The 23,316-nt window shown below is 39.5% G+C and overlaps 1 protein-coding gene across 1 annotated transcript in view; it reads right to left on the bottom strand.

Annotated features, from left to right (window-relative positions):
* Nucleotides 1–14,234: 14,234 nt before the first annotated feature.
* Nucleotides 14,235–23,316, bottom strand: part of NARS2 (asparaginyl-tRNA synthetase 2, mitochondrial) — a 127,197-nt gene continuing 118,115 nt past the window's right edge. The window contains exons 12-14 of the mRNA XM_081098077.1: nucleotides 20,233–20,330; nucleotides 18,271–18,297; nucleotides 14,235–15,378 (exon numbers count right to left, since the gene is read on the bottom strand). Coding sequence (XP_080954203.1) covers nucleotides 15,234–15,378; nucleotides 18,271–18,297; nucleotides 20,233–20,330 — 270 coding nt within the window. The 3' untranslated portion in view covers nucleotides 14,235–15,233. The remainder of the gene's footprint in view (nucleotides 15,379–18,270; nucleotides 18,298–20,232; nucleotides 20,331–23,316) is intronic.

Below are 23,316 nucleotides of genomic sequence, written 5' to 3' on the forward strand. Positions count from 1 at the left end.
TCTCCTTTAAAAATTATAATTTCATTTTAATAATGTTATTTTTTAAACAGCTTACAAAATGTTTCACAACTGACCAATCCACTCTCTCAGGCTGGTCTGAGCCAGCCCTAGCACCCCACTGTGTGACCGCCTACCCCAGAAAACCCATCATCTTCCCTGTAGTCAGTTCCACTTCTTTCTGCTGACCAGAGCAATACTCAACAGATTCTAGCTTCCTTCTTCTTCCATCCTTCCTTCAGAAACCACCACGAAAGGTCTCAGGTTTTCTTCTCTTTGGGGATTAAGAGGATGTTTGATTCTGGAGAATCACAGGCTTTCAGCTCCCACCAAGCACTCTCGGCAGAACACATTGTTTCCCTCCTACATTTGTGTTGAGAAACAAAAGTTAAAACTAAAATGTATCTTCCTGACACCCAGATGTATCTTCTGGATGAGCTCTCAAGCAGTTGCTTCAACAGGGCAAACAGCTGTGGTCTGTTTCAACATAATTTGATGTAATCAGGGTTAATTCTGATGATGCAGTAACTCTGAAGACTGTTTCTTAACTGGATTACTGTTGGGTCAACAATCATGTGGCATTACATTTAGTGGCTGAAACAAAAGCCAGAATTAAAACAGATCCCCCCACCCTGCTTCTAAATGACAGCCCCACTGGGATTAGAAGTTATGAGGCACATTTAACACAAGTAACTAAAAAAGGAAAGTAGTTGCAGTCAAATTACACACAAGCTTCTTCAAGGTTCAGAGCACCACGCAGAAAAGAGCTGGAAACTTATTTGTTGTTTTCTTTTCCTAGAGTGGTTCTAAATAGGTTGGCAGCAATCATTATAACTTAATATTTTCATAACAGTCTAGGAAAAAGCCCTAAAATTCTCCTCTGAATTTTTCCTGAACCAAATGATGATTTTACCAGTCCACAGTTCCCTCTACTTTCCATGTATGTTTTTGAAATGCTTAGGTTAATTGAGGAACAAATTCAGGGTGTGTCATGCCAGGGTTGAATGAATGTGTTGCACACATTTGCAACGGTTTCTGATGAGCAAAGCCTTTTATTTTACTTTGATAGTTCTGGCCATCACTGTTTATGGCCAGCCCAACAGCAGGGCCTGGGCTGCGCCAGGAACACACTCTTTAGTCTCTTCCAGTTCTCTGTCTTGGCTCATGTGAAACACAGTGAAGGCCCATGACAAAAGCCATTCTTCTACAGTTCTGGAAAGCAGAATCTTCAGAAATAGATGTCTTGGGAAGCTGCCAAATGTGTTGGTTCTTCAAAACCGCTCTAATTCAGTTTTGTAGTCCCACAAAGGTCTGTGTCCAATCTCCTCTGTAAATAAGCCTCCATTCATGTGTGTGTGTGTGTGTGTGTGTGTGTGTGTGTGTCTTAGGGACCAAGAAATTTGAAGAGCAAAAAGTCACCTAACCTATTGCATCGCACTTATCAGGAATTCCTCACCTAAATAATTTCCTGATTAACATATTCTGGGATAATATGTGGATACAACTAAAAGATAATATGACTTAAAAAAACTAATGAGAATTCCTTCCATAATTCAGATAGTGTATTAGTATCTTTTTTAGTTGCAAAAGCAGATATTTATTTTAAAATTGCTTAAGCCCAAATTGGGAACTTATTGCTAAGAAAATGAGGTATATCCAATAGAACCCAAGAAAAAGCTGAATAATCTGGCCTCGGAAGGGACTAAATATGATAAAAACTAGGCAGCCAGTGTCTGTCTGTCTGTCTGTCTGTCTCTCTCTCTCGCCATATGGTTTTCATGCCTGAGCATTTGCCTTCCTTTCTCTCTGCAGACTGCTTTCTCTGTGTCTTTGGGTACACAGTTACCCTGCAGTTACTATGTTTACATATTCCCAAAGAAGTAGTCTCTGGTGTTCCTGATCCCAGTTTTCCAAGAGAAAATGAGACTGGTCCAATTTGGGTCGGTGTCCACCCCTAGTCATCAGCAAGAGAAGCTCACATTCCTATGTGTCTGCTGAGGATGAACTGGTAGGAGTCAGGTGGGGGAATTCTTGGGGGAGGGATGCTTTTTATAACTAAGCAGACACCTTGGAAGGTGTTTAATAGAGACATGAAAACCAGCCCTGTTTCTTTCAGGACATACCTAGCATTTATCACTTGAAAACTGGAAAACACTTAGAAAGGCATATATTTCTATTCAAATACAAAACATACTTATATTCACATACATGTCACTCAGGAAAGATTATTTCTGTACTTTTTATTGTCAATAAGGAATTTCTAAGAACCTACTCTCCTAAATTCAGCATAGAAATATAAATATGAATAAACCCAGGGTTTTACAAAGCTCAGAGCCTTTCTAGGGAGAGGAATAGGTAGGCAGATGTCTCAGTGGTGTGTGGACAATGAATGCTCTAATAGAGGTATTTCAAAAGATTGTGGGAAAACAGAGCAACCAACAGTGGGGGGACTGAAACTGACAGGGCTTATGTTTTACTTGTTTTGGGGAGGCACAGAGTAGGCATCAATTAAAATGTGCTGGATTAGATGACGTAAGCAGTAGCTACTTCAATATGGAAGCAAGAAAACTTGTTTAGAGAGTAGGGTGGAGAAGATCAATAACTGAAAATGTGAGCAACTCTAAGTTAATCTGGGACTTGCCTCTGAATTTGTCAATCAAATACATTCACTCAACAAATACTTACTGAGCACCTGCTGTGTGCAAGGCCCATGTCCGGGTGCTGGTTACATAGTGATGAGCAGTAAAGTGAGGCTCTGGAGCAGGTTATGAGGTCACTGTACTTAAGAAGCAATGCTGGGCCCTAACTGGTTTGGCTCAGTGGACAGAGCGTCAGCCTGCAGACTGAAAGGTCCCAGGTTCGATTCTGGTCAAGGGCATGTACCTTGGTTGCGGGCACATCCCTAGTAGGGGGTGTGCAGGGGCAGCTGATCGATGTTTCTCTCTTATCAATGTTTCTAACTCTCTCTCTCTCCCTTCCTCTCTGTAAAAAATCAATAAAATATATTTTTTAAAAAAGAATCAATGCTGGGAGAGATGCCCTGGAAACTGACCTTCCACCACACATTAGGAACACAAATTACTAGCTCAACTCATAATTACTCCTGATACCTGGCTTTTTGTTCTATGCTAGGCAATGGCTCCAGTCTTGGATTTATGCTGAAAGAGCTAGTTGAAAAATTTGTGAAATATTTCAGACACATAAAGAAGGAAAAGCCAGCCCTAACCTGTTTGGCTCAGTGGATAGTGTCGGCCTGCGGACTCAAGGGTCCCAGGTTTGATTCCGGTCAAGGGCATGTACCTTGGTTGCGGGCACATACCCAGTAGGGAGTGTGCAGGAGGCAGCTGATCGATGTTTCTCTCTCATCAATGTTTTTAACTCTCTATCCCTCTCCCTTCCTCTGCGTAAAAAAATCAATAAAATATATTTAAAAAAAACAAAACAAAACAAGGAAAAGCCAGTTTGGGAATTACTTTTAAGAAATATTTCATTTTGTCTGATGGACATGTCCCCCCAACCGCCTTTTTGACACCTCAGTGATACCTAATTCATTCCAGAGCTATTTAGTAAGTACCTACTATGTGCCCTATTCTCCAAGGCATTCTCTTCTCTGTTCTCAGGAAGCTCACGTCTCGCAGAGATGACAAATGTTGGTAGGTGAGGACCAGAATTTGCATGTGGTTTTGAGGGAGCAGAATGAAAGGAGGGAGTCTAGAAGTCACTGTTCAACCCTCAGTATTTTGAAGCACAAGCAATATAAAACTAACACTAGTAACGTAAACATGGAGAAATCCTCGCTGCATTTTGGAGTGTCACCACTCTTAGTATGAAGCCTCCTAGCCTCAGACAGTGTGCTTAGTTGTAATATTTTGATGCTGGGTGACTAAGAGGTGACAGGTGTGTAGCCTGAGCAAGCCACCGGGCCCATTCACAGGCATGTGGAAGCAAGCGGTGCTGAGTCAGGGCTCAGGGGATACTCTAACTCGATGGGCAGGACAGGAATCCGTGGAGGGCTGCTAACCCACTGGGGAAAAGTTGACTAAGAGCTAAATGATAGTGAAACATCAAGACACAAAAGGTTCCACATGATATTTTTGTGGCTGTTCATCAATGAGTGGCCTACTCTTCCTAATGAGAAACAGTAACCATATCCAAGAGCCTTCCCCAGCACGTTGGTAAACTAGATAGAAGTTGGTTTGTTTCAATAAAATTGACATATCTGTTGGGGGATGGGGTGGAGAAAGGAAGGGGGAGCACCTGGATGTTGACATATTATTAGGCATAGGAGGCATCAGAGTGGGAGAGGAACCTGTTCTTAGAGAAAAACCCGGGGGGTGGGGTGGGGTGGTGGTGGGCGAGAAAGGGAGTGAGGGGAAGAGATACAGATCAGAGGTGTGGAGGGGCTGCCTGCGCCTCTCAGGCACCAGCTCTCCGCAGGCTGGCTTTCCCACCCTGGAATGAGGCATACACACCAGCTCAAAGGTGCAGACAGAACAATCAAAACAGAGTGCCTTCTTCAATGAGCAGATCTGTGTAATTATCACTTATCTTTAACTGCAAAATACTCAAACCTCACTGAACGTTTCTCACAGTGTGGATTAAACCGCCTACAATGGAATCATTAGAATCAGTCAGGGTAACTATTTAAGAAACACAGACTGTGGGCTGTTCCATCCCAGACCTACTGAGTCAGACTTTCTAGGGTGGGATCAGGGTAATCGGAATTCATCCAGTGATTCTTATAAACAATAAACTTTGCAAAGGCTGTATGAAATGGGAGTCCCTGAGACAAGGAGACAAGGAGGCATGTCCTATTTCTCTCTGCATCCAGAGTCTAGCAACAGACCTGGCTCAGTGTGTGTGTGTGTGTGTGTGTGTGTGTGTGTGTGTATTTCAGAGAGGAAGGGAGAAGGTGGAAGGGAGGGAAGGAGGGAGGGAGGGAGAGAGAGAGAGAGAGAGAAGGAGAAGAGAGAGAGAGAATGAAAGAGAATCACAGATCGTCTACCTCCCGCACGCCCCACACCGGGGACCAAGCCCGAAAACCCAGGCATGTGCCCTGACAGGGAATGGAACCGTGACTTCCCAGTTCATAGGTCGACGCTCAACCATGAGCCATGTAGGCCGTGCCACCAAAGAGATTTTTAAAGAAAAAGTGACTCAATTATACTGCCTGAAAACAGCTGGTTTCATGTGTCCTCACATGCTTCTGGCCCACAGCTTTTATACTGCACTAATCTAAACTACAATTTAAAATTTTCAACACAACTTCTCTTATAATTTTTAATGGCTATGAAATATTTCATTCGATGTGTTCATAAATATTTTTTTGAGTTTTGAAAAGGTTTCCCTTAGAAGACCTTACATTTGTGTAGTGCTTTCCAGTGTATGAAACCCTTTCACACAGACCTCATTGTCTCTCACAGTGCTTTATAGGTATTACCCTTCCTTTGCAGACACATATACAAACTCAGAGGTAAAATAACTCACTCAGGGTCCCACAGCTCAGAAGCAGCATGTCAGACTTAGACCAGGGTTCTCCCTCTCTGCCCAATACCCTTTCCAGGACACCAAACGTCCAGCACATTTTCTGACAGGAATCTGACCCAACAGTGTCCTGCTGCGAAAGTCTGTAAGGCAGAATGTGCAAGATGGAAATTACATTTAAAGAGATCATTGTCCTGCTATCCCCTGACTGTCCAGGAACCAGTTCCTGCCGCTGGGGGCACGGCAATGGAAACGTGGCTATTAGTGGAAATCCTCAGCAAAAGAACTCACTGTTCTCCAACACAAGTCCACGTCCGCAATTCCCACATGAAGGGGAGTGGGGCTGCCCTGAACGTCCCGAGGCTGTAATGAAGATTCGTCAGTAGTATTACAGATAGAGGAAGAGGAACAACTACTACAGGCGGAAAGACACAGGAAGAAGGCACTGGACTTTAGGGCTTTGCTATGCGGAGACTTGTATCACAGGGTACGTGGGTAGCAGCCGAGTAGAGTGGAGGGAAGCACTCCTCTCCCCATTTAAAGGATATCCTGCCTGACGAATACCCTAGTGGGGTGCAGCCCCTCATGCAAGGGTAGACTGTTCAACGGAGCAATTTTTAGAGACTCTATTCTGGAGCAGAGGAATATCTTGAAATATCACATTTGAGGCACAATGAGCTACAATGAAACCAGGTCCACCATATATTGTGAATACATTAAAACAATTTGTAAACTGTAAAGCAATGTCCGAATGACAGTCATATTATGAATAGCAATTATTAACAGCAAAGATGTAGCAGACAATTACTGGAGAAAAATTGTTGCTATGTTTCCAGTTTGTTACACGTGCATACTATGGAGAGGCAGCTTGTGTTACTACTATCAGGCCACTATCAAGAGTCTCCAAGAATAAATTATCTCTTCAGGTCAGAGTTCGTATTCACTGAAGAGACAGCGGGAAAAACTAGGAACTGGGGGATATACAGAGGAGGGTAGTTTAAGTATCAGAGGCAGGGGAAGGAATAGGATCCCTTGCAGCGGTTCTCAACCTGTGGGTTGCGACCCCTTTGGCGGTCGAACGATCCTTTCACAGGGGTCGGTCGCCTAAGCCCATCCTGCAGATCAGATATTTACATTACGATTCATAACAGTAGCAACATTACAGTTATGAAGTAGCAACAAAAATAATTTTATGGTTGGGTCACAACATGAGGAACTGTATTTAAAGGGCCAGAAAGTTGAGAATCACGGCCTTAGAGATTTTTCAAATCCAGGATCCCAGGAAAACAGCAAACCAGAAGTTCTTGTTGAGCCAGTGTGCAGAGGTTATGAGTCAGGTCCCAATTGTAAAAGGCACAGGTTCTGCAGAATGCAGTTCTAGCTGGGTATGGGTTTGTAGTATGGAAAAAACCTCCGCTACATGGGCCCACCAAGTTTCTGTCCTTAGAGTATCATCTTGAAATATCAAAGGTCAATCATTTTGGGGAGGATATTAATCATGCCCATCTATACTTCTATGTGTATTCTAGGATAACTCTAAGAGGAAGGTAGGGCAAATATAAATATAAACTCATTAAAAAACTGAGGCATAGTGAGCTTAAGTACATTGCTAAGTCCGGAACCCTTTATTCCATTTTCAATGTTTCTCTTTACTAGAATGTATTTGAGCTCAATCATCATATTTCATCACATTCTTTTTTGTTGTTGTTAATCCTCACCCAGGGATACTTTTTTCCTTTGATTTTTAGAGAGAGTGGGAGGGAGGGAGGGGGAGAGACAGAGAGAGAGAAGTATGGATGTGAGAGAGACGCATCGAATGGTTGCCTCCTGCATGTGCCCCAATTGGACTGGGGATGGAGCCTGCAACCAAGGTACATGTCCTTGACCAGAATCAAACCCAGGACCCTTCAGTCCACAGGCCAACACTCTAACCACAGAGCCAAACTGGCCAGGGGCATATTTCTTCACATTCTTAAGTCTCCTTTCTTTTCAGAATAAGGAAACCAGAGGCCAGAGTGTTTGCTTTGCAAAATGTCCAGTGAACTCCAGGCTTAAGGAGCAAGGTTCTTGGATGACTATAAAAAGTCCTGTGCTTTCAGGTTCTCCAGAGGCTGAGAGCAGTGTATTTTATTTGTAGTCTTTACTCTCCCTCGGTGTAAGGAATTCCAAATAACCAATCTTCATAATAAATAAACTAATCTTTCATTAAACCAGATCAATTTGAGACACTGTAGGCTACAAAGAAACCAGGTCCACCATATGTTGTGGACACATTAAAACATTTTGTAAACTGTAAAGCAATGTCCAAATGACAGTCATATTAATAGCAAGTATTAACAGCAAAGATGAAGCAGAAAGTGGTTGAAGAGTCATGAGCTATGTTAATAGTAATAGCTCCCTGAATAACAGTTTAAGAACCACCTAAACTCCTGAGTTCTTTATAAAGGTCCCCTAAAACTCCCACACATAATGGCTGCAAGTTCACTGGACAAGAGGTAGCTGGAGCCTTAGCTGACCAGAGGGCAATTTAGGGCTACTGGCAAGAGAAGTAGAATATCTAGGTTTCTGGAGGGGTGTGGACCATGACCTGATAAAATCTGTCTTATGGAAGTCCTATTAATCGTTTTGGTGTAGGGTGATTAAGATTGCTATTTGTGCCTGGCCAGGTGGCTCAATCCCCAGCCCAATTGGGGCACATGCCGGATACACCAAGGTTACAGGCTCAATCCCCGGTCAGGGCACTTACAGGAATCAAGAATCAACCAGGAATGCACAAATAAGCGGAACAACAAATCAATCTCTCTCTCTCTCTCTCTCTCTCTCTCTCTCTCTCTCAAATCAATAAAAGAAAAACAACAACAACAACACAAAACCACGGATGCTGGACACTAAACATGCACCTTGCTAGCACCATGTATTTCTTCCAGAGTAAAAAAAAAGGATTGTTGCTCTTTTCTCAATGCCTTTTCTATCTTTTAATTTGGAATATAAACGACAATCTGATATTACTCCCACCTGTTTTCTTTTTATTATACATACTTTAGATTACACACTGAATACAAATATTGATCAAAAGCCAAAAGCCCCATACATTTCTTATCAACTCAATCCAAGGCCAATCTGTCTTTCAACTCTGCATTTTTAAGTCCTTGCCTCACCACTTACTAAAATAAATATGTGAACAAATAGCAATCTGATCCAAATAAGCATCTTTCATCTATAATTATCTGAAACAGATTTAAAGAAGATTGCCGTTAATGCCCCTCACCAATTGCATCCTCAGTGTCTGTCCTGCCATGCTTGAATGTCTAGATTCGATTTACAGAGAGTATGAATGTGTAACATTGTGGAGGGACGCTTCTGGCAGATCCTGTCTGAGGAGGACAGAAGGTCAAACAGCTCCTTTGCTGCTCTGACGGCGTCCCTGGGCTGGGTCAGAGGGTGGGAGAGCCCTGTCAGGATCTGGAATGGATCACTCACACAATTAAGTTCTTGTCAGAACAACGAAGAAAGACAGCACAACTTCCCCAGGCAAGAGGACAGCCAGATGGAAAGGAACTATTTTTCTCCACCGACTTCAACATTTGAAATGAGAATTAATGATGGAAAAACACATTTCTAAGTTTTAGAACACACTCTTTCTCGGATGGCTGGGGTTACTATTTTGAGGTGCTGTTTGGAAATCTTGGGAAAACAGAATCTGATTTTTTTCCTCACTGGAAACTGGTTACTCGAGTAAAATAAAAATAACACCTTCAAATCACTTTTGATTGACAAATTAAGCCCTGTAAGAATACGATTATAGTAAAGGAGGTCCTCAGCTAACACATCCATACTTTTATTCATTATACAGAGTTGATACAATGCTGTTTGCATGAAGAATTTGGGTATTCATGCATCAGCTGACAAGTGGACATTTTAAAGTTTCTTCCCATTGATGCTATCCACAAGCAACACTTTGCTTTGGCATTTTCTTCATCTTTGCCTGACATCAATGTTTGTTTTTGTTCAATTATTGGTAAAGAAAGAAGTATGGAGCCAAAAGTGGCAGTGATTAGGCTTGTCCTAAGTGGCAAGTGTTGGGCTTCAAGAAGAAACTCTTCATGTGATCAATTGTGAAGGAAGAGAATAAACAAGTGTGAAAGTTTAAAAATCTACATCTGAAGACTATCACAAGGGTAAGGAACAATGTGCATTTGACTCCTTGAGTCAAATATTCCCAGTTCATGGACCGCCCCACCCCCCACTCCCCACTCCCCACCCCCCATACACGTAAGTCTATTGTCACAATTTCAGTGATTTTGACTTCCCAATATATTTTGGAGACCTAGTATGTACTAACATAACATCTAAAGGTAGCCTCTGCATCAATTGTTAGTGACTATGTCCAGCACATGTTCATGTATGATTAAGAGATAGAAGGATCCTCAGAGTTCATCTACTTTAAGATGATAGGTTTGCAGATGAAATAACTGGAGGCCACAAAAATGATCTTACTTGGCTAATTCTCCACAGGTGAATTAGTGGTGGCACTGGGACCAGAACCTAGGAGTCCTCCAATTCAATACTCTTTTTATCACTTACTTTTAATATCCAACCAACATGTTAACTTTACAATTCTATCCAGTTCCTCAAAAATCAATGGAGACATGATTCCTTTTAGCTTCAGAAACTATTAGTGCATCCAGGTTTGGGGCCTGTGAATGTTGATTCTTGCTCCACAAAATCAATACAGTATGGAGACCTGAATGCCAAATCAGTATTGGCTGATGTTGCAAATGCTTTAAAATGGTTTTTGCATTTTATCTTCAAATTCTAAGGCTAAATATCACCTTTTCAGAGATGTCTTCTCTAGCAAGTTTATTTATGCTTGACCTGTGCTTTATATTTTATAGCACATGTCCTATTTTAAAATAATATATTTTGTTTACTTACTGATTATGTGTCTTTTCTAATAGACTGTAAATTCCATGACAGCAGGGATCATTTCTGTTTAGTTCATTAGTGTTTATTAGGTAGCTTTCACAGTTCTTAGTATATAGAATAAACTCAGAGAGTATTTGTTGAATAAACAAATGAATTTCTCTCTGTAGCTCATGGTTGAAGTAAACCTATGGAAGTCCTACTTATCTCTTTTATTCTGTCCTAAACTTGGTTTCTAAGTCCAAGGTATTAAAGTTCCAGGGAAGTAGATTTTAGCTCAGCAAAAGCTATCAACTAGAGAGATTCAGAAATGAAATGAGCTATTTTGTGGGCTACTGAGCTCTGTGCCAAGGGATGCTGCCCAGGCACACAAGATCTCTCTGCATCAGCCAGAAGTTTGACCTTGATCTCTCAGTGACTTCTATGACTTCCAACTCTAAGATTCCAACTCTAAGTTCATTTCAGCTGATTTTGAGTTAGGTTAAAATAAACTTCACATATAAATGACCTATAGTAAGTCATCTAATGATACTTAGAAAGTTGATTACTCAGGCATAAAAGCCTTTTTATAATTATTTGATAATACAAATTCTACTGAATATACAAGCTATAGTCTACATATACGTAACTCAATGAAGACTAAAAGCAAAGTTATAAAATTGTGTGGCGACTCCGTTTTACACACACTTTAATGTACTTACTAACTTGAGGGAAATGATGTATGAGCTCATTGTCCAAAATCACACATGCAAGGTGCTGGGACTGTCAGGCCTCAAACTCCTGAATCAGCCATCTCCTCACTCTAAGAAACAACATCACTTTTGACTCCCAAACTACCTAGCCTTTAGGTTTAACTATATTTTCATCTTCAATTTGGATTGAAAATACCTTTTTTCAAATTTCCCCAGGAAAAAGACAAATGGAATTTTAAAATATAACTATTTTTTTTCTTTCATAGATATCAAAAATCTATTTTACTGCTTATTAGAGAAGTTATAACATCACAACACAATAGTGATTAGTTTAAATAATTAATATCTCTCATTAGCTTTTATAAGTAAAAAGCCAATTTAAAAATACATTTATTGGGGCAATATTGGCTAATAACATTATATAAATTTCAGGTGTACAACTTTAAATAATTAATATCTCTCATTAGCTTTTATAAGTAAAAAGCCAATTTAAAAATACATTTATTGGGGCAATATTGGTTATTAACATTATATAAATTTCAGGTGTACAACTTGATAATAAATCTGTATTTTCCACTATGTGCTCACCACTCAAAGTCCAGTCTTCCATCACCATACATTTGACCCTCTTTATCCTCTTCATCCTCCCCATACATTCCCCTCTGGTAGCCACCATACTGTTGTCTGTGTCTATAAGTTTGTTTTCTTTGTTTGTTGCTTTCTGTTTTATATCCCCTAAAAGATGAAATCATATGGTTCTTGTCCATTTCCATCTGACCTATTTCACTTAACATGATATTCTCAAGATCCATCCATGCTGTCGTAAATGGCAATAATTCATCTTTTCTTATGGCTGAGTAGTATTCCACTGTGTATATGTACCACTTCTTTTTTATCCAATCATCCATCAATGAATACTTAGGTTGTTTCCATTCTTGGCTACCACAAATAATGCCGCAATGAACACAGGGTTACATATTTTTATGAATAAATGTTTTCAACTTTTTCAGTTAGATGCCCAGTAGAGAGATTGCCGGTTATATGGTAACCCTTTTCTTAAATTTTTTGGGAACCTCATATTGTTTTCCATAGAGGCTACACCAATTTACATTCCTATCAGCAGTGAACGAGGATTCCCTCTTCAACACATCCTTTCCAACATTTGTTATTTCCTATCTTATTGATAACAGGCATTTTAACAGGTATGAGGCGGTGATTTATTATGGTTTTGATTTTCATTTCCCTTACAGGCAGTGAAGTTGAACATCTTTTCAAATATCTGTTGGCCATCTATGTGTCCTTTTGGGGAAAAGGTCTGTTCAGGTCCTTTGCTCATTTTTATTGGATTTTTTGTTGTTGAATTATGTGAGTTTTAAAAAATATATATTTTGGATATTAGCCTGTTATTAGAAATAGCATTTGTACATTTCTTCTCCCATTGGGTTGGCTGCCTTTTTGTTTTGTTGATGCTTTCTTTTGTTGTGCAGAAAGAAGCATTTTAGTTGATATAGTCCCATTCATTTCTTTTTGCTTTTACTTCTGTTGCCTTTGGGGTCAAGTTCACAAAAGTTTTGCATCTATGTTTTCTTCTTTGTATTTTATTGTTTGAGGTAGGTGTTATATTCAAGTCTTTTAATTAATATATATATATATATATATTATAATAGAGGCCCGGTGCACGAAATTCGTGCGGGGGGTGGGGTGGGGTGTGTGTCCCTCAGCCCAGCCTGCACCCTCTCCAATCTGGGACATCCCTCTCACAATCCAGGACTGCTGGCTCCCAACCACTCACCTGCCTGCCTGCCTGATTGCCCCTAACCCAGCTGTGGGCAAACTATGGCCCGCGGGCTGGATCTGGCCCGTTTGAAATGAATAAAACTAAAAAAAAAAAAGACCGTACCCTTTTATGTAATGATGTTTACTTTGAATTTATATTAGTTCACACAAACACTCCATCCATGCTTTTGTTCCGTCCCTCCGGTCCAGTTTAAGAACCCATTGTGACCCTTGAGTCAAAAAGTTTGCCCACCCCTACCCTGACCGCTTCTGCCTGCCAGCCTGATCACCTCCTAACCACTCCCCTGCCAGCCTGATCGACACCTAACTTCTCCCCTGCTGGCCCAATTGCCCCCAACTGCCCTCCCTTTCAGGCCTGGTCTCCCCCCAACTTCCCTCCCTTTCAGGCCTGGTCCCTCCTAATTGCCCTCCCCTGCCAGCCATCTTGTGGCGACCATCTTTGACCACATGGGGGTGGCCATCTTGTGTTGGAGTGATGGTCAATTTGCATATCACCTCTTTATTAGCTAGGATATTAGATAGGATTGATTTCAAAGAGAAAGGGAGAGGGAGAGACAGAAACATCAATGATGAGAGAGAATCACTGATTAGCTGCCTTCTGCACACCCCACACTGAGGATCAAGCCCGCAACCTGGGATGTGCCTTGATGGGGAATCGAGCTGTGACCTCCTGGTTAATAGGTCAATGCTCAATCACTGAGCCATGCTGGCTGGGCTATATTCAAGTCTTTAATTAATCCATTTTGAATTAATTTTTGTGTATGGTGTCAGACAGCAATCTAATTCATTCCTTTCCATGTGGCTTTTCCATTTTCCGAACATCATTTATTCAAGAGGTATTCCTTTCTCTATTGTTTTTCAAGTTCCTCTGTTGAAAATTAGTTGCTCATATATGTGTAGGTTTATTTCTGGGCTCTCAATTCTATTCTTTTGGTCTGTGTGTCTATTTTCCTGTCAACCCCACACCGTTTTGATTATTTTAGTTTTGTAGTATAATTTAAAGTCAGAGGGTGTGTTTGGTACCTCTGGTTTTATTTTTCTTAGGATTGTGTGGGCTACTTGGATCTTTTGTAGTTACATACACATTTGAAGATCTTTTTGTTCTATTTCTCTGAAAAATGCCATGGGGATTTTGACAGAGATTGCATTAAATGTGTATATTGCTTTAGATACTATGGCCACTTGAACTATGTTAATTCTTCCAACCCACGAACATAGACTATCTTTCCATTTCTTTGTGTCTTCATTTCTTTCAACAATGTCTTATAGTTTCCAGTATATAGGTCCTTTATTTCCTTTGTTAAGTTTATTCCTAGGTATTTTATTGTCTTTGTTGCAAATGTTAATGGGATTGTTTTCTTTATTTCTTTTACTGGTATTTCATTGATAGTATAAGAAAAGCAATGGATTTTTGTACATTGATTTTGTATCCTGCAACTTTGCTGTATTTGTTTATTGTTTCTAAGTCTTTGGTGGAGTCTTTAGGGTTTTCGATATATAGAATCATATCATTTGCAAATAGAATATTACTTCTTCATTTGCTTTTTGGATACATTTATAGTTTCTTTCTCTTGCCTGAATGCTGTGGCTAGCACTTTCAGTACTATGTTGAATAATAGTGGTGAGAGTGGGCACCCTTGTCTTGTCCCTGATCTTAGAGGGAAAGCTTTCAGTTTTTGACTAATGAGTATGATATTAACTGAGGGTTTGTCATATATGGCCTTTATTATATTAAGGTACTTTCCTTCTATATCCATTTTATTGAGGCTCAACAGTTATTAAATGTCATTTTTTTCACCCAGTCTGATAAAAGATTTCAATTCAGAATAGCAGTTTATTAACTTAAGACCCAAAGAAGGAATATTTTCTTCTATAATGTTTAGTAAAACACAGAGAATAAGATGGGCATTTGTCATAGGTTAAATGGTAAGAAAGAAAAGGTCCAACAACATTTTATTTTTAGTTACTGGTTGTTTCTCAAAGGTCACACAAATCAGTGAGCTATCATTAAAGAAAAAGTACACTATCTCATCCTTTTTTAGAGTTTGAAGGGACCTTTGAAACCATCTAGTTCAATTTCTTCATTTCTTCTTAATTGACATAATTGATTAGAGATTCTACAGTCTATAAGTACCTCTTCTTAGAAGAGTTCATCTTTCTATGAAATGCCTCTACTTTGTAAGAAAATCATGACCACTTATTTTTCATGTTATATGCTATGGTATGACAAGTACATTTTGAAAACTTCTTCACTTCTAAAATCCAAACATGCGTTCTCCTGTAGGCACATGTGTGTACAGCACCTCTGGCTTGCATGATTTCCCTTAACCAGTCTTCCAGTTACAAAATACATGAATGAGTAAATCTTGGAAAAGGGATGACATCTTTTATATTGTCAATTCCCAAGATGCATTGTAGATAGCGTTCAAATCCCATCCCAAAACCTCCATGTGGCACAGATCCAAATCGACGGAGGTCCAGATACCTGATTTTGAGAAACAGAGAATCATAACCTGTAAATGCCATATAGGGTCAGAGTTTATAATAGAATTTATGTTTCAAAGTATTTTGTAATCATTTATCATTCACGTCATTGTGGTAGACCAGTCTTTCCCCTCCACAGACAGATAAAGGACACAGAGAAGCTAAAAATGATCTGTCCACTGTTACCCAGACAAACATTAGCAAATCCTGTCATTCATTCATTCATGGGCTTTAGTTACTTGACTCTTTTTCTTTTAAGTTACTTATTTAATTATATATAGAAAACTTACCTCATGAGGCCACAGGAAATATTCTAATAACTTTACTAATTTTCTTCAAAATATGTTCCTTTACTCTTTCTTAGTATGTTATTAGTGCTCTTTTTTTTCCTTACCCAAATCATACTGTTCATACACAGAAGAAAGTGAAGAATTTTGCCTGATAAATTACAAAAAGGTATGTTCTACTAGATTAGACTGTCAGCTACATCAAGGGAAGGACCTGCATTTTATTCACCCTTCCATCTCCAGTGCCTGCTCTGGAGTAGACACTTACTATATGAAGATTTATTGTTTGAAGGTACAAAAATATACTTGTGAGCACTGGAGTGAGGAAAAACTTCCAGTTCTCTGCTTCATGCCTAGTGGAAGTTGTTCGGAGTCATTTTTCTGGAAGGTTGGGCAGTCTCTGAAGCCCATTCATAAACATTCTGTGCCCACTTAAGATGGCTAGAAAATGCCAATACGGCCACCTGGGATATGGTTATTTTAGGAAAGAAGAGGAGGAGGAAGATTCTGTAAATCTTCTTATGTCATTTGGTGGGAGAATTCTTGAGTTACATAATATTGATTAAGACAAGTTTAGAACTTCTTGAATGATTTGTAAAATCAGTTCCAGAATAGAACTTCAGTGCCATAGCTGGGAGTCATTTGGCTCTTCCAGGATAAAGACTGTCACTTATTTTCCCACTGTTAACAATCATGGCTACATGTACAGGTATTTTATGTGGTTAAGATTAAGTACTTATCTTTCTAAAATAAAATATGAACTGCAACTAGGTGAGTTAGAACCAAGTGAGAGATCTACACACAAGAGCATCTAGCATAAAACTTCAGATCAGTAAGAGCTGTCAGGAATAATGGATGAACACAGTCTTCAACAATTGAAATGTTTGGTAGCTGAATTAACTTTAAGTTTATAAGACACAGGGGCAGGGTATACTTTGATTTAGTGAGAAAGTGAGATGAAGGGCATATCAAACCACTGCCACAAACACCTGCAGGATCTGAGCTGGCAGCTAGAACTCCAGCAAAGCTTTAGGTGATTCTAAACTTCTCATAACTTGATGTCAAAACGCTGGTATGATGTCTGGAAACGGAATTCAGCATTTTTCTTGCCTTTGCTTTATTTATTTGCCTTTGCTTCAATAGATGGAAAAATCCAGTTCTTAGAAACAAGTTTTCTAAAGAATATGTATTTGATGGATTGTTGTCTATTCTAGGGTAGCCAGATTATAAAAGAGATGGTACAGAATTTGTGGAACTAGTTACAGGTTTTACTTGCATGTGGCATGTAGAAATAGGAAGTGAGTAAATTCTTAGACACCTGGTATGGCCACTCAGAGTGGATAGAACACTAGCAGAGGTCACAGACTTGAAGATTTTGAAAACCCCTTCTATCTTTCAAATACTATGGTAACCATTTAAAAGGAAGGAAATTCAAATAATAAATCTTTATATTTAGAGAGCTTAACAGTTTGACAACTTTAGTTGGAAAAAGAATAGTATTGAAATTATCAATAAAGACCAGAAAAGGCCTAAACTTATTTAACCAATAATTAAAATTTGCATTTAGCTCGTTTTCATATACTTGCAGACAGAAACTGAGGTAAAATGCATACGCTTGATCAGTCAGGCTCATCTACCTAATAGCAGAAGTCAGAAGGACGGGGGTGGGGGGAGGGGGTAGCATTTACCGAGCTTCTACTCTATGTAGATACTTAACCTATATTGTCTCATTTCATCCTTACAATACCCTGTGAAATAATATTATCATTCCATCTTTTAGCCAAGAAAACCAAGACTCAGAGAGATTAACCATGCCTAAGGACATTCCTGGTAAAAAACAAGGCATTCAAGGCCCATTACTTAAACCCAATTTTAGGCTTTTTGCATTTCTGAAATTTAGTTCCTTCATTTCCAAAAGACAAGTGTGTAATCAAACCCTTTCTTCTCCTGAGGACAGGTGAAGAATTAATAATATTGTTGATAATATTATACCAATACCATGAAAGAGTCTATTACAGAAATATAAATTAAAATTCTGCATATACAAAAAAGTATCTGAAGAAAGGGTCTGAGGAAAGAAAATCAGAAAATTTTGGAGAAGTAAATGTACGAGTGCAGACAGGTGGTCTTCCCTAAGCAGCTTAGATTTCTAAGGTTGGTGAAGATCACTTAGGGCTCACTTAGTTCAAGCACCCAATTTCACATAGAGAGAAACTGAAGCATAATGGTAAGGAACAAAGTCCCAGCTCTATGCTTCTAACTGCTGTGCTCTTAGTTAAGTTAGTTAACATCTCTAGGCCTCAGGTCTGGAGGCACAGTTAAAAAGGAGCAAGAACAGTACCTAACTCACAGGGTGTTATGCTGTTTACATGACATAATATACACCTAACTGTAACACAGTCATCCAGCACACAATAAGTAATAAGTAAACAAACAGCAGCCATTATTATTACTATCTTTCAAGGACTCAAAAAAAAAAAGTAATCTTCTGATAACTTGTTCATTGTTTGTAACACTCTTTCACAGTGCCTTGGGAATACAAGTAAAAACCATGTAATGCTCGAACCAACAGCTAGAAGAAGAATCATTAGGGGCCTCCTTCTTACCATTGGTAGGCTTCTGTCAGTCCTGATCTGTAAAAGGAATACAACAGAATTCTTTCAGAGAATGTCAGTAAGGCAAACATACTAAACCACTAAACATTGTCTGGGTTGTGTGCTCTTTATAGAGAAGTGCACACTAACCTGTGCTCTCAAAGAACATGCAACCTAGCTGAGGGGCTGCACCTTTACTGTATGGTCAGAAAGGCGTTCAACAAGAGTCCCAGATGTTATCAAATAAGTGGCCTCGTCAATAAATGCTTTAGGAGGCAAGTAGGACCCAGGGGTTCATTTGGATGAGTGTACTGTCCTGTCACACAAGAAAAGCACTATTACCGCTCTGAAGGTTGTTGGGAGCACACACAAACAAAGGACACACAGACACACCTTTCACTCTATAACATTAAAATAATACAGATTCTGAGGCTACCTTCATAGTATGATTGCTAATTGGCTTTTGCCAATTAAGTGTTAAAAGGTTTTAGCTTTTAGTACTCATTAAAATTAATTTCAGTCCTTTAAAAAAGTGTTTGGGACCAGTATATCTGAAGTGATCAGGACAATGAAAATGCAAATATACAAAAATACAGAACACATACACAGAAGTCACAGACGGACCAGAGAGAGATGGAAATGCATATCCATTTCATTAGAAAAGATTAATTTGGATGTTATCAGATATTAGGTAAACATTTAATGTTATGAGGAAAGGTTTCCTGAAGGAAGGAAGCAAGCAAAGAAAACAGAGCAATTAATCTTTCAACAGATGAGGTTTCTTGCCATGTGTGATTTTATTGTGCTTTAAAAAAGCCCCAAAAAACACACCCAGAGAATCTTTAAATTCTTTCCATCTAAGGAGTTTGACCTTTACTTCAATTCCACGATTTTCCCAGGACTTTCTAACATGTTGGTTATAGTAAGGAGTCAGTACGCTAATAAAAAAGAGTCCTCCCAAAACATACTTATCCCCTTTCTTCTGGAACCTAACCAAATAGAGCAGTTCAAGTAAATAGAATTACAAAACCAAGTTGCCCAACAGATTTATAGGTTGAGACCTTGGAAAACATCAACTTTTAAAGCATTTTTCCATTAGGTAAAGAAGGCCTTAGAAATGGCTAATTTAGCAGGATATTTTCAAACAATTAGGGCTTTTCCAGGTTACTTTCCAGGTTACTCTGAAAAGTACCAGTATTATCTGGAGAGAAGGATTATGCCTTCAACATGGGAAAGGCTTTTTAAAAAAAATGTTTGGCACAGCAAAAGTGGAAAACCGTGGTTTATAAGCCTGGTTAGTTTAGGAAGTCATTGTGGTGTGTTGGCAGACCATGCATATATGGAAGTGGTAGTTCAATTAGAAACACGACTCCCTATTTCTCTTCTTCAAAACATTTTCTGTGTGTTCACCGATTCACTTCCCAGGCCTTGGCCAGATAGTTAAAGTAAGTTATTCAAAGAGCTAAATCAAGACCCTTACACAATGTAGAAAATCTGAGGAAGGGAAAACTGCTTATCCTAAATAGCTTAGCAGATATTTTTAGTATCTTTCTATTTCCATCTTTATCCTTTTCCTGGTTCAGAGTCTGTTTCTTTATGGCCCTACAGGACTCATAATTTATAGTAAATGAAAAGAACATAGAGAAGAGAAAAATAAAAATGAAGGGCAAGCTTTAATGGGGAAATCTTCCTCCTTCCATCATTAACTTTTTAAAAAGCCATTTCCATAGGAAGAGATAAATACAAACAGAGGGCAGTTTTCATTGTGGCCTTGTTTCATGTAACAGTTCCATTTGTTAAGAAAAGGAAGCTGAGAAAGGTCAAGTAACAACTTGCTCAAGGTCACTAGAATCTGAATTTCAGGTCTGCCAGCGGCTGTGGCCTGTGAACTGTCCTCTGTTACTTTGTCATGACTGCCTTTGAGTTTCCTGTCCCCAATTTCTGAATTTTGTTTCTTTTAGGTCTGACCAATACCTGGCCAGCCGCTGCTCTAAGAAATGGAATCGCTCCTCTCGGAGGCTTCCTCCAAAGAGCTCTCCAACTCCAGGAACCAGAAGGTCAACAGCAGCAACCTAAGAAGGAAACAAAAAAACAGAACATAGACATTACACTTTCAGGGGCTTCAACAACTGTCACGTTCTCAAGCATGTGGAACTTTTAACATTTTGACAACTGACTAATTGCTCACCAGAATCTTATTTATGTTATTTGTTCATGTTCCTGTTTCAGGATCAAATGTTTAATATCATCTTTAGAATACATGCTACACAAATTGCTGGTGAATAGTTTCCTCTCCTCTCGTGTACCCTTTTATGCAGTGTACTTAACAAAAATGTGTTTTCTTCACAAAAGTGATACAAATGTCAATTATAAAAAATGTGGAAAATATTAAAAATTATGAAATATTAAAAATCACCTATCACTACACAGAAGCAATTATATTCTGGCATATTTCCTTTCAGGTTTTCTTCTTACATTTAAAGAGTATTGTAGAGATCAAATTACATATAAAAATTTACCATTCTAGTGTCTTTCTAACATTATAGAATAAATATTCTTCCTAAGTAAGTTAAAGTATTTTGCAGACTTAATGTTTTAATAGCTGCACAGTTTATTGTTTAGGAGTATCATAGTTTTTATTGAACTGTTTTCCTTTTGTTGAACATGTAGGGGTATGTGCATGTTTGTTTTCTCTTATAAATAATGTGACAATGAAGATTTTTCTTTAATTTGTAGTATTTTGTTAAGACATGTAAAATATGGTCTGATTATTACAAAGAAGTACAAATTAAAACAACAAGATATCATTTTGGAGTTATCAAAGCGGTGAAGATAAGAAAACAACATAAACGAGCTGGACTAGAGAATGCATCAACCAGTGCTCTCGTACATTTGATACAACCTTTCCGTCAGCAATTTGGCAAAAGATAATCAAAAGCCTTAAAAATGCAATATGCTTTGACTCAGCAATAACGGTTGTAGGAACCAGTCCCAACAAAATAATCGGAGATGCAAAAATAAGATTAACAGACAGGACATTTATTGCAGCATTACTTATAATGACAAGAAATTCACGTGCGCATCAATAGAGACTCTTAAATACATTATAGCCATGAATAAGTAAAGAATGACATCTATATCACGAAATGTTAATTGTGTTGCCACTGTGACATCTTTTATCTGTATTTCCTTATTTTCTACAATGAAGATGTGTTATATTTTTGTAATAAAAAAAAAAATATTTCTTTTCATTTTATGTAAACAGTTTTAGAATTGAAGGCATAGAGAAGCACAACCTTACTTTGTAGTTTATAAATAAATATTAAGAAAAAGTTCAAAAGAAAAAACAACAAAAACTTTTAATAGGAAAAAACAGTAACTTGATATTTTAATTTGTATTTCTTTGATTACTAGTAATGCTTGATTAAAGGTTGTTTATTTGCTATCTCTATTATCTTGTGATTTGACAATTCTTGGGGGGGGCGGTCAGGTAGACATTTGTAAGGTCAAGAATACGAAGGCACAAAACTTAGAATGATTTATTGCAACAAACAAAAAATTAGGAATCTGTAAAACACATTTTAATTTTTAAATGCCACATTATAAGTTCTTCTTAAACTTTGCCTCACTTTACTATTAAGCCATCCCCTTGTTTTGATTTCAGAACTTTTAACAAAAAAAATCCTCACCTGAGGATATGTTTATTGATTTTAAAGAGGAAGAGAGAGAGAGAGAGAGAGAGAGAGAGAGAGAGAGAGAGAGAGAGAGGAAGAGAGAGAGAAACATCATCCGGTTACCTCCTGTATGCACCCTGACTGGGGATCCAACTCGAAACCTTTTTGGTGACAGGATGATGCCCCAACTAACTGAGCCACCAGGCCATGGCTGACTTTAGAACTTTTGATTGAGATAAACTTTACAAATAATCGAGATTAATAAAGAATATTATAATTCAAGAATATGCTCTAAATGCTATATACCTCATCCTTATCCTATCTAATAAAAGAGAAACATGGTAATTGGCGTATGACTGCTACCCTTCCCATTGGCTAATCAGGGAGATATGCAAATTAACTGCCAGCCAAGATGGCGGCCGGCAGCCAGGCAGCTTGAAACTAACATGAGACTTGCTTGCTTCAGTGACGGAGGACTGCAACGTTCCCAGCCTGCCTTGCCAGACTCTGAGCTGGCAGTTTGAAACATAGTTACAAAAATAGAAGCTAAACAAAACCCCAGAAACCAGCTTTCAGCTAGCCGGGATCTCAGACCTGAAGTTGATAGAGTTTTGATTGTAGAACCCAAACAAACCAGATACCTGCTTTCAGGAGTGGAGGCCTAAGAGCTGGAGCCTCAGAGCTAAAGCTGGCTCAGAATAAAAAAGAAAAAAAGAAAAAAAGGAGCAGTTGGGAGCTTCAGTCCCAGCCTGAAAACAGCCCTTAGCCCCTCACCCAGACTGGCCAGGCACCCCAGTGGGGACCCCCACCCTGAAGGGTGTGTGACTGGCTGCAAACAGCCATCATCCCCTCATCCAGGCTGGCCAGGCACCCCAGTGGGGACCCCCACCCTGATCCAGGACACCCTTCAGGGCAAACCAGCCAGCCCCCACCCATGCATCAGGCCTCTATTCTATATAGTAAAAGGGTAATATGCCTCCCAGCACCGGGATCAGCTGAGCTGCGAGGTCTCCTGGCACCGGGATCAGCATGACAGGGGGCAGCGCCCAAACCCCCTGATCGCCCTGCGGCTGTGTGTGTGACAGGGGGCGGGGCGACAACCTCCCTATCCGCCCTGCTCTGTTCCTGACAGGAGAAGGCGCCCCAACCCCTTGATCGGCCCGGCTCTGTGCCTGATAGGGGGGAGCTCCCCTACCTCCTGATCGCCCTGCGGCTCTGTGTGTGACAGGGTGCGGCGCCCCAAACCCCCCACCCCACGGGCCCTGCTCTGTGTGTGAGGGGTAAGAGCCATAACCTCCCCATCAGCCCTGCCCTGAGTGTGACAGCAGCGGCGCCCCAACCCCCTGATCCTCCCTGCTCTGTGCGTGACAGGGGGGAGCTCCCC

This window comes from Myotis nattereri, assembly GCF_964212035.1.
Source record: "Myotis nattereri genome assembly, chromosome: 9".
Lineage (NCBI taxonomy): Eukaryota > Metazoa > Chordata > Mammalia > Chiroptera > Vespertilionidae > Myotis > Myotis nattereri.